General features: G+C 30.5%; 3 protein-coding genes across 4 annotated transcripts; all 3 read left to right on the top strand.

Annotated features, from left to right (window-relative positions):
• The first annotated feature begins 9 nt into the window (after positions 1-9).
• LOC145310486 (uncharacterized) lies at positions 10-10,389 on the top strand. Its single transcript, XM_080150436.1, has 2 exons — positions 10-104; positions 9,210-10,389. Exon 2 carries the CDS (start codon positions 9,235-9,237, stop codon positions 9,946-9,948), a length of 714 nt encoding a protein of 237 aa, XP_080006562.1. The 5' UTR covers positions 10-104; positions 9,210-9,234; the 3' UTR covers positions 9,949-10,389.
• Positions 2,445-5,923, top strand: LOC145310485 (uncharacterized). 2 transcript variants are annotated; one of them, XM_080150434.1, is made up of 4 exons: positions 2,445-2,531; positions 3,614-3,717; positions 4,193-4,280; positions 4,794-5,923. In XM_080150434.1, the coding sequence occupies exon 4, from the start codon at positions 4,818-4,820 to the stop codon at positions 5,574-5,576; it is 759 nt and encodes a 252-aa protein (XP_080006560.1). In that variant the 5' UTR covers positions 2,445-2,531; positions 3,614-3,717; positions 4,193-4,280; positions 4,794-4,817; the 3' UTR covers positions 5,577-5,923. The 2 variants fall into 2 exon arrangements, with proteins under 2 accessions (XP_080006560.1, XP_080006561.1); XM_080150435.1 differs by having other exon boundaries at positions 2,454-2,531; positions 3,621-3,717.
• On the top strand, positions 6,125-7,778 carry LOC145310500 (uncharacterized). The gene is made up of 2 exons (XM_080150450.1): positions 6,125-6,204; positions 6,592-7,778. Exon 2 carries the CDS (start codon positions 6,622-6,624, stop codon positions 7,456-7,458), a length of 837 nt encoding a protein of 278 aa, XP_080006576.1. The 5' UTR covers positions 6,125-6,204; positions 6,592-6,621; the 3' UTR covers positions 7,459-7,778.
• Positions 10,390-12,344: the final 1,955 nt, after the last annotated feature.

Raw genomic sequence — 12,344 nt, 5'->3', positions numbered from 1 at the left:
ATTTATTTCAGACTGAATATAAAATGAATTGAGACTCTAAAAGTATAAAAAGAAAGAAAAACACAAAGAAGAAAAAAAGTGAGATTTGAGTTTAGCAAAGTAGAGTAAGTTAGTTTTCTATATTATAAATATTATTTAGCAGAATCTTTAGAATATCAATATTAAAGATTTAGGATGTTTATCTCTCTGTAATAAAAGTGAATTAGTTTTCTGTAATCAAAATATTATTCAAACAGTTGGGGTTTATGGTGGTTGTTTTCTATATTATGTATTTCAAATTAAAGCTGAAGATGGACATTGCATTAAACATCAAAAGTTAAGTAGATCATTTAATAATACTCTAGTCATGTACATGTGAGTGGATGGAAGAGAAAGATAGGTAATAATTAGATGTAATAGGGTATTTTTCATAAAGTACATATATGACATATATAGTGACGGACACACACTACATATTACAGTGTGTTCTTTTTATGAGAACTTTTTTAAAGGCAATTTTACCCCACTTATAGTTATCAGAATTTAATGATTAATGGCTTATTTTCTTCGTTTTTGATAACCATTTATAGAACATCAAAAAAATATTTCAGTTTTTATTAAAAAAGTTCAGTAAAATCAAAAATTCAAAACCTAGGTGTCAACATCTAAAAATGGTTTTAGCGCATTTTTCTCATGCTCAAATCTTCTACCCCATTGCAAGAATGGCTGGAAACCCCTCAAAATTGAGATACATACTAAAAAATTAGTACAGATATTTTTGGGGACATTTAATAGAACATATCAAAGTTTGAAGACCATATCACAACCAGGGAGGGAGAACTGGCTCCCCAAAGTGAGTTACTGAAGATCCAATTTTTTTCTTGCAAAGGGTAGAAGATCTGAGCTTAAGAAAAGGCGCTAAAACCTTTTTTAGATGCTAACACCTAAGTTTTGAATTTTTGATTTTATTGTACTTTTTAAATAAAAACTGAAATATTTTTTTGATGTTCTATAAATGATTATAAAAAAACGAAGAAAATAAGCCGTTAATCATTAAATTCTGATGACTATAAGTCGGGTAAAATTGCCTCAAAAAAGTTCTCATAAAAAAACACACACTGTATTATATAGTAGCTATTCTAAGTAAAATATGGATTTAAGAGGAGAAATTTCATCTGGAATTCTTTTAACTTATATATTATTTATATAATTTATTCCAGTTGCAAGGACAATTAATAATCCATCATGAACAAGTGTCATGTCTGCTGCAAAGAATTCTCTAGAAAGAGCAATTTAACAAAACATGGAAGAATTCATACAGGTGAGAAGCCATTCAAATGTGATACATGTGAAAAAGCTTTCTGTACAAGAAGTGATTTAACAGTACATATGAGAATACACACATGAGAGAAACCATACTCTTGTGATACATGTGAAAAATCATTCATTGTCAATAGTAATTTGACGAGACATAAGAGAATCCATACAGGAGAAAAGTCATTCAAATGTGATACATGTGAAAAATCATTCTTACATCAAAATGAACTAACTTTCCATAGGAGGATACATACAGGTGTAAAGCCTTACTCTTGTGAATTATGCCAAAAATATTTTACATCAGGATCCGAACTGTCATATCACAATGTAACAGCTCGACATCTCAATAAGTTGGAATCTTCTAAGAAGACAGTTACACCTTCTGCTTCTACCAGTTTTGTTGATTTTGGTGAAGCTGATATTAAACTAGAAATAAAAGCAGAAGAAACTCTTGGTGAGGATCCTCTCTCTATCAACATTAAGGCTGATACTTCTGCTTCAGTTGCTTGTAATGAGTTTCAGAATCAAAAATCTTTCTCATGTGATGTTTGTTTTAAAATATTTAAATCTAAAGAAGTTTTAAGTATCCACAAATATTTACATCCAGACACAAAAATTAAACTAGAGATAAAGGAAGAAGAAACTCTAGATGAAGATCCTCTCTCTATCAACATGGAGGCTAAGAATGTTGGAGACACTCTAAAACAGGAAATAGAAGGAGAAGAAATTGAGGATAAAGGTTCTACTGATATCATAGTACCTAAAATTGAAATATAATGAACAATTGGTTTTCTTATCTAAAATACAAAATTTTGTAAATATTGTATTATTTTTAATATAAATATTAAAGGGAGGGGTGGGGTGCTTTGTCACTTTCGCTTACTCTGTCATTATTAGACTTGATATTAATGTTAGACTATAGGTTATTTGGGATAAAACTTTACCTTTAGGTCATATTGCCAAACATTAATACCTAGCCTAATAATCATGGAATAAGTAAAAGTGGCAAAACTCCCCCCCACCCTTACTTTATTTTTTATAAAATATGTATATATATTATTTTTCTACTTTTGCTGTTTATTTTAGATTATTTGGTTTAAAATATTTTTCTCTATTTTGCAAATTAAAACTTATCATTTTTTTGTAACTTTTGATTTTTTTCAGATAATGAATATTTTGAAAAAAAAGTAGAATTTTTCCAGTCTATATTTGAATAAATAGCTAAGATAAATCAGGTAAATGTGATTACTTTCATTAACCTTTAAAGTCGGGCCCCTTGCCGCACCTTTATCGGTCGGGGTCGGGGGGGGGGGGGGGGATTACAACGCTCCTCCCCCTATTAGCTCAGCTCCTATTAGATCTAGAGGGCTAAAAATTGTTGTGGCTGTCCCCTGTTTGATGAATTTCTGAATATAAGTGAGTCAAAGTCAATTTTTGCTTCCTGCACCCTTTTATTTAGCAACATTTGTTTTTGGGTCCTTTTTTACTTAAACATGATTTCTTGCATAAATTCTGTCATAGTAGAAAATAAAAAAAACTATTATGGTAAGATCAATCTTTCTCTTTCTAGAATTTACATCTTTGTTATTATATCTAACTACTAGCGGCTATTACCCAAGATGCCTCTATGGACAGTACACGTCAAATTGTTAGTTATGTTTTTAGATAATTATCAAAAATATCTGCATGGCGGCGTTTTTATTTTACTTTTAGCAATTTCTCTGGGGAGGGTGGTTGTACCCTCCTTCAAATTAACTATTAACCCTCCCAGGGCCTATGAGAATCTACCCTGTTAAGGAGAATCACATCGGTTCAGCGGTTAGCGAGATCCTTTGGAACAGACATCCTGTTACTTTATTATAAGGATGTAAGGGTATATTGTTTTAATAATATTGTTGACTGTCACTTTATACACATAATAATCAGGGATCGAAAGGGATAAGACAATGGCCGATAATTTAATGTACATCCCGAATGTTAGTACACAAAATTACCCCTTCTGTATATATCAATTTTTGGGTCAAACGTATTGACACTCAACTTAATATACTAACCTATTGGAATGCATTTATAGTCCCCAAAGTTGTTAATCAAACAAATAAGAAAACGTAATTATAAAACCTTGGGGACTAGTGTAATAATCAGCTCAATGTCTCCCCCCTCCCTGAATTTGCCACCATTATCTTTATCAACACCATATCATATTTGCTTGTTCAGTTTCTGATAAAAAGTGGGAGGAGTCCGCGTTGAGCATCAGAATTAAGTAAATGGGCGGAGATTTAGTTAATTTTAATGAATATAACTCTTAATTGTATAGGATTTAGGTTTATAATCGAATCAATGTCAGTCAACAACTAACATTCACAGTGAACAGAGAGAAATCTGCAGAGGAATTTTGATTGTGGAATAAACTCATGAAAGGTACTTTAATTTCTTTTATTTTTATTAAGTTTTAATTGCAAAGCAAATCTACAATATTGTTGTATGTAACATTTGTCCTGTTTGAGCCACCACCTTTCACAAATCTTATATGACGTCGTTTCTACAACCAGCAAAATACAGCTAGATGGGTCTTTTGTCATAATGATAAAATTTATGCCAAAAAATACAATCATTAATAATTTTACATATGGTTCTTGCCAATTTTCTATCTAAACAGACGGACATTTGGAATTATATAGTAGCTTCATGTAATACAGAATGATCAAAAATAATTTGCCGCCAGAATCTTTATTCATTTTTAATTACATAACAACCTTTTAACAAAAATAATTGCTTGTCCAGTTTCTGATTAAAAGTGGGAGGAGTCCGCCTTCAGTATCATATTTAAGCAAATGGGCGGAGATATTGGAAGGTTTTATTTGTAAACAAGAGTTGACTATTGTTTTTATTTTAGGTTGATAATTGAATCAACGGCAGTCAACAACTAACTTTCATAGTGAACAGAGAGAAATCCATTATACAGATCTATTTTATATTATAAGGTATTTAACTGCGATGATTATCCCTGCGGAAATAGGGTTTTTATGATTCATAGAACAGTTAGGTACAATTTAAAAAGCTTTGCACCTCTATAATCGTTCCCAGAATGTCCGTATGTCCGTAAAAAAACGGGGCGGGGCCACCGCTTCTGCCGTTTATCGCTATTTTTCGCCGCCGCCAAAAAAATTTTATTGCATTTCTCGCTGAATTAGACAATTTGGAATCATTTAGTAATTGGGTAATTAGTAACACTACCAAAAAGATTTTACCCAATTATCTCTAAAATGAATTGGCTGGTATGTCGTGTTACAAGTCAATGAGTCACCAACCCCCCCCCCCTTTCTTTATTGATGAACATAAAAATGGTGACTTTATAAACAAGGTTTTTTCTTTTATTTTAAATTTATATCGCTGTAAAATCCCTAAAATTTTTCAATAGTTTTATACATTTTATGTTTATTTGAAAATATCATTTTAACAATATTTTGTATTTTAATACATAAAAATAATTTCAGGAGATTGAGAGAGAATATACCAGCATGAATACCTGTAATGTTTGTAACAAGAATTTTACACAGAAATCTTCTTTGGTTGTTCATATGAGGGTTCATACTGGTGAGAAGCCATTTAAATGTGATCAATGTGAAAAGACATTTATTACTGTTAGTCAATTGTCTGTCCATAAAAGGAACCATACTGGTGAGGAGCCATACAAATGTGATCTATGTTTAAAAACATTCAAACAAAGTGGTAAATTGACTCTCCATGAAAGAATCCATACAGGAGAGAAACCATACTCATGTGATCAATGTGATAAGACATTCAAAACTGGTGGTGAATTGACTGTCCATAGGAGGGTTCATACTGGTGAGAAGCCATACTCATGTGATCAATGTGAAAAGACATTTTCTCAACTTAGTACTTTGACTGCACATAAAAGAATTCATACTGGTATGAAACCATACTCATGTGAACTTTGTGACAAACATTATATCTCTAGTTCAAGTTTATCAACCCATAAAAAATCCCCTGGACATTTAAAAATGATGAAAAGCTGTAATAATACAGTTAAAACTTCTGTATCTATTAGTTTCATTGAATGTGAAGAAGCTGATGTTAAAGAAGAAATTAAAGAAGAAGAAATATTTGATGAAGATCCTCTCTCTATCCAGATGAGAGCTGACAATATTGAAGAAAATATTAAACAAGAAATAAAAGATCCTCTTTCTTGTAAACAAAATTACGATGAAGATATAATTGATACTATTGATATTGTTCATCATAAAATAGAAATATAATCATTTAATTGTCATTAGATACAAATGTTTATTTAGAGAGACAGGATTAATGCTCAATTCAAATAAAAATCTAAATCTTATTTTTCACATTAAAAATCTGCATTTTATCTTATTTGTTGCAATTTTTTATTCAGTTTTAAATAGGTAGCTATTGTGTTTATTTCAATTAATATGCGAAAATTAAATTTTTTTATGGTGTGTCTAAATTATAAATATACTTACTTTTCACTTGGTTTTACAGGATCTCCACATCAAATCTGTCTCCATTTTATTTCACATACAACTTTAATGTTTAAATGATTTTTTTTACATGAATGATTATGAATGAATATTTTTTTCCAGTATAAAGAAGAATCATTAATTTGTTTATTTATCTGGTAGTGTACTTATAATATTTTAGTATATAATACTAATTAATACAAAATTGTAAAAAGTAATTATATTTCAACTAAATCATGTAACTTTTGTTCCCCAATTTATTTTCTTAATTATTCATATATCATTTTAAGAAATGTGTACCTTGTAAAATTATTATTATATATATTTTCAGACTGAATATAAAATGAATTGAGACTCTAAGATTATAAAAAGAAAGAAAACACAAGTAATTTGAGTTTAGCAAAGTAAAGTAAGTAAGTTTTCTATTTTGCAAATATTTTGTAGCAGAATCCTAATATTTAAGATAATTGTATTGCAGGTATCTTTTATAATTTTTATAAAGGAGAACAGTTTTGCTTTTTTTACAATTTTGTTAGATATTTAATGGAGGTCGACAATTACAATCTTTGCAACAGCTGTAGAAGCTTTAAATTCAAGAATTTAACATGACATTAACAACTAAATATTTTTGATTGAACAAGCATATTACTAATGACAGATAAAACTATAATGTTGCTCAATCTTTGTAAATATATGATACTGATTTTTGCTGAAGACATCCTCTTTAAATATTTAATTCATAATAATTTAGCTTGTTAATAATTTTTATCCTGAATATTAATATTTTCTCTTTCAGGTGCACAAGAACAAATAATAATAATCCATAATGAGCAAGTGTGGTTTTTGCAAGAAGAAAATCTCTTCCAACTCGACATTACATATGAGAATTTTTGAAGGTAAAGAACTATCCATATGTGATTTATGTGAAAAGACCTTCTCATGGACAGATTGCGCGCCAATAAGGAAAAATACAGATAAATGTGATACATGTGGAAAGGCTTTCTCACAACAAAGTCATTTAACTGTCCATAAAAGGATCCATACAGGAGAGAAACCATACTCTTGTGATTCATGTGAAAAGTCTTTCTGTTCCGATGGTGATTTAACTCGTCATAGGAGGACCCACACTAAAGAGAAGCCATTTAAATGTGATATATGTGAAAAGACCTTTAAAAGTAGTAGTCATTTGACTAAACACAAAAGAATTCACACAGGTGAGAAACCATACTACTGTGATACATGTGAAAAGACTTTCTCACGAAAGTGTGATTTAATTGTCCATAAGAGGATCCATACAGGTGAGAAGCCATACTCTTGTGATACATGTAAAAATTCTTTCCTCAGAAATGATGAGTTAAAAGTACACATGAGGATCCATACAGGGGAGAAGTCATTCTCTTGTGAATTATGTCATAAATCTTTTTCTGATAATTCAAACCTGTCAAAACATAAAAAATCAGTTGGACATATGAAGAAGTCAGAATCTACGAACAATACAGTTCCACCTTCTGCTTCTACCAGTTTTGTTGATTGTGGTGAAGCTGATATTAAACTTGAGGTAAAAGAAGAAGAAACTCTTGATGTAGATCCTTTCTCTATCAACATGGAGACTGAGAATGTTGAGGAAACAATAAAACAGGAAATAGAAGAAGTAGAAATCTAGAATAAAGATTCGCTTTCTTGTAAACAGAATACTGATGATGTTTATATTAATTCTATTGAAATTGTTGAACACAAGATTGAACTATGATAAACTAAATGCTAATATTTAAATATTTATTCTTAGTAGATTTGATGTTAATGACAAATATTTTAAACTAATGATTTCGTGTATATACTGTTTGTTTTATACTTTTTATTCTTTGATGTAGATTAATATAATATTGTTGAATTCTTATATTTTATTTTGCTCTAGTACAATTTTTCCAATATCTCACTTTGTTTCAGTACTTATTATGTTAATATTTTAATTCTTCTCCTATTGAATGTAGAACATTAAATTTATTTTACAATGTTTCTTGCATTATAATTATTATTTTTCAATTAGAAAAATGAATTGAAATTATTAAAAAAATATGTCTTTAAGCCTACATTGATACCAACAGCTTAGATAAAACCAGGTTTATATGATGTTGAGAAAAAAATGATATATTTTTAAAGGGGGGGGGGGGGGGGGTTAATGCAACCATCTCGTAATCAGTGAGCAAATGGCACTTAGAATTCGAATTTCCATCTGAAATTTTGCATGAGTAGTCCTTGGTAGGTCTATTTTCCCTAAATCGAACAAAAAGTTGGAAAAGTAACGGCTAACGGCTGGCGGCTCAGCTGTTTTGTCATTTTTTTATATCTATATTGCAAATTAGTCACGAAACCTCTCTCAACATAATACTCTTTTCTACTCCAAAATGCTATCAAACGGTTCTACACGGTAGCTGTTGGTGCTAGAAGTTTTAAAATGGTTATTGCTATCATTTAACATGAATTAAACGAAAAATATGTTTTAAAAAGTTGATTCCTACGTAATTGATGATGGAGATACCCTGAAAATAGGCTAAAAACGGCTGAACGGCTGAGCCGCTAGCCGTTACTTTTCCAACTTTTTGTTCAATTTAGGGAAAATAGGCCCACCAAGGATTACTCATGCAAAAGTTCAGATCGAAATTCGAATTCTAAGTGCCATTTGCTCACTGATTACGAGATGGTTGCATTAAACCCCCCCCCCCTTACTTTTTCCATCAATTCTATTTTTTTGTTAATACTTTGTTTTGATTACCCACTTGGGACCTTCAAAACAGTGGACTCCAAAAAGATTGTCTTTGTAATATATTTTCTCCGACGAAAATTTGTTGATTCCAAACTTTTTACTTTTGGATATTTAGACTTTTTTGTTGATTTCTTTTTCTGGAAAGAATTGTTTCTCTTGTTTTATCAATATTTCATTATTTGTTCATTAAAAAACTTATGTTGCTTGTAAAATAATAATTATATTTATTTTCAGATATAATATTAAATGAAATAAGGCTCAAGATTATAAAATTGTAGTAATTACAAACATAAAGAGAAACAAAATAAATTTGAGTTCATAAAAAAGGAAGTTAGTTTTTAACATGTACAAGAATAATTTTGATTATAACAAACCACAACATGCCAAATTTTTTTTTAAAAATGTGATTGTTATAAATTTGTATTTATTTCTATTTTATGTATGTGTTATGTGTTATGTACATACAAGAAAGGCGCTTCCACGTGACTAGAGAGGTAGAGGGTCATCTAATAATTATACCTAGATAGTGACTGATGTACGGAAACTTTAATTATAGGGTAGCTTTGTTACTAAAAAACAGTTCATGAAATAAAAAGATCTAAAATCATTATTTCTTACTTTATTATTACATTAAATATTGTTTATTTCAGGTGCAAGAACAATTAAGAATCCATCATGAACAAGTGTCTTATCTGTTCTAAGGAATTCTCTAGAAAGGATAGTTTAACAGTACATATGAGAATTCATACAGGTGAGAAGCCATTCAAATGTGATACATGTGAAAAAGCTTTCTGTACAAGAACTGATTTAACAGTACATATGAGAATACACACAGGAGAGAAGCCATACTCTTGTGATATATGTGAAAAAGATTTCCGGACAAATGGTGAGTTAACTTCCCATAAGAGGAACCATACAGCAGAGAAGCCTTACACTTGTGATACATGTACAAAGGCTTTCTCGCGACAAGATGCATTAGCTAAACATAAGAGGATCCATACAGGAGAAAAACCATACTCTTGTGACACATGTGATAAGGCTTTCTCACGCCAAAGCAACTTAATTGTACATAAGAGGATTCACACTAGTGAGAAGCCATACTCTTGTGAATTATGTCAGAAATCTTTTTACACCAAATCAAACCTGACAAAACATTATGAATCAGCTAAACATCTCAAAAAGATAGAATCTTCTAACAATAAAGTTCCACAATCTGCTTCTACCAGTTTTGTTGATTGTGTTGAATCTGATATAAAACTAGAGATAAAAGAAGAAGAAAATCTTGATGAGGATCCTATATCTATAAAGATAGACGCTGAGAGTGTGGAAGTAATCATAAAACAGGAAATAAAGGAGGAAGAAGGAATTGAGAGTGAAGAATTTGTTTAAGTAGATAAACATAAGAATGTTTGATAAATGAATGAACCTAGTTTGCGAATTTGTTGTAAATTTCTGTTAGCAAGTGCTTTGTTTTATATTTATGTTTTTATTTAAGATTTGATGTAATGTGTAAATGATATTACTTCTCCAAAAACTATTTTAAAGAAAAAAATCATAATTCTTTGAAAAAAAACGTTATTTGTAAAAATGTGTAAATAAGTACCTAGTGTCTTATATACTTTGTTTGTTTTATTGTTTCAACATTAATATGTGTCGTCCTAACCCTTCAGGGCTATCTTGTATATACCCAATTAACCCTAACCTAAGTTTGAGGAATACTAATTGATATAATATTGTAAATTTTTTTGATATTTCCACTAAATCGTGTAGATGCTGTTTCTGTACTTCTCTTGAATGCAAAAATGTGTTTACCTTCTTTAATTCGATTAGATCTACTTATGAAATAATAATTTTGTAATAACTTTGTAATAGTAACTTTCAGACAAATATAAAATGAAATAAGATTTGAAACTGAAGTCAACATAAAGAGAAACAAACCACGCACAGTCTCAGTTCACAAAATTAAAGTAAGTTAGTTTTTAACAAGTACAAGAATAAATATGTCCATAACAATGAAGGCACTTCAGAGATTGAAATGGTTTTGGATGGATGCCTTCCTTTACCCTGTCAACGAGGTGGTTTACCTGGGTTTTCAAGACTGGTGACACTGACACGTTATGGCTGATCTACGGGTCTCTCTACCTTCCTATCTCCCCTTAGAGCATATTTTGATTACTTTTACTTACATATTAATAGACTTGGACACACCCAACATATAGGGTAGCTATATTAAAAGCTATATTAAATAAGATATGGATGTAAGAAGAGATAGTTTTCATAGAGTACATCTGGAGTACTTTTACCTACTTAGTGACAGACACACCCTACATATAGAGTAGCTATACTGAATAAGATATTGATGTAAGAGGAGAGGTTTTATAGAGTACACCTGGAATACTTTTACCTACATAGTAACGGACACACCCTGCATATAGAGTAGCTATACTAAATAAGATATGGATGTAAGGCGAGAATTTTCATACATACATTTGGAATACTTTTACCTACTTGGTGAGAGCCGCACGAACAAACCTAATTATATACTAGCCCTAGTAATCTCTGTCTCAGCAATTTACCTTTTTTTGTGCTTATATAAGCATTTTTGTCAGATTTAAGTAGGACGTGCTCACATCGGTAAAGTCCGCACTTTACAACAAAAGTGGCTTACTTAAATCGGACATGTCGGACTAACGAGCCATTTTCGTAGGTTAATTGCTTACTTGAAGAACTATTATTGCCCTATAAACCCCTAAAAATCCCCAAAAATAAGGGTGGCTGATAAGAATCAGCCAAATCGGACGCTTTTGACGTAAATGTCTTACAGATTAAGATTTTAATCTGGATTATTTTTCCTCAAAATTTAATCCCTTCTCAGCCATTTAGGCTATATTTGTAGTTGATTGCTTACTTATATCTTCCATTTTTGCTACAAAATCCTTACTTAAACAAGCCATTTTTGTGATTAATGTCCTACTTATATCTTCCATTTTTGCTACAAAATCCTTACTTAAACAAGCCATTTTTGTGATTAATGTCCTACTTATATCTTCCATTTTTGCTACAAAATCCTTACTTAAACAAGCCATTTTTGGGGTTGATTGCTTACTTAAATCCTACATTTTTGCTGCAAAACCCTTACTTAAATAAGCCATTTTTGGGGTTGATTACTTACTTAAATCATCCATTTTTGTTGCAAAATCCTTACTTAGATAAGCCATTTTTGGGGTTGATTGCTTACTTAAATCATCCATTTTTGCTACAAAATCCTTACTTAAATAAGCCATTTTTGGGGTTAATTACTTACTTAAATCATCCATTTTTGTTGCAAAACCCTTACTTAAATAAGCCATTTTTGAGGTTGATTACTTACTTAAATCATCCATTTTTGTTGCAAAATCCTTACTTAAATAAGCCATTTTTGGGGTTGATTGCTTACTTAAATCATCCATTTTTGCTACAAAATCCTTACATAAATAAGCCATTTTTGGGGTTGATTACTTACTTAAATCATCCATTTTTGTTGCAAAATCCTTACTTAATTAAGCCATTTTTGGGGTTGATTGCTTACTTAAATCATCCATTTTTGTTGCAAAATCCTTACTTAAATAAGCCATTTTTGGGGTTGATTACTTACTTAAATCATCCATTTTTGTTGCAAAATCCTTACTTAATTAAGCCATTTTTGGGGTTGATTGCTTACTTAAATCATCCATTTTTGTTGCAAAATCCTTACTTAAATAAGCCATTTTTGGGGTTGATTACTTACTTAAATCATCCATTTTTGT

Source organism: Acartia tonsa, unplaced genomic scaffold (assembly GCF_053477335.1).
Source record: "Acartia tonsa isolate MP-2025a unplaced genomic scaffold, ASM5347733v1 sca2, whole genome shotgun sequence".
Lineage (NCBI taxonomy): Eukaryota > Metazoa > Arthropoda > Copepoda > Calanoida > Acartiidae > Acartia > Acartia tonsa.
Note: the sequence above shows the minus strand (reverse complement) of the source record. Positions and strands in the feature narration are given on the sequence as shown.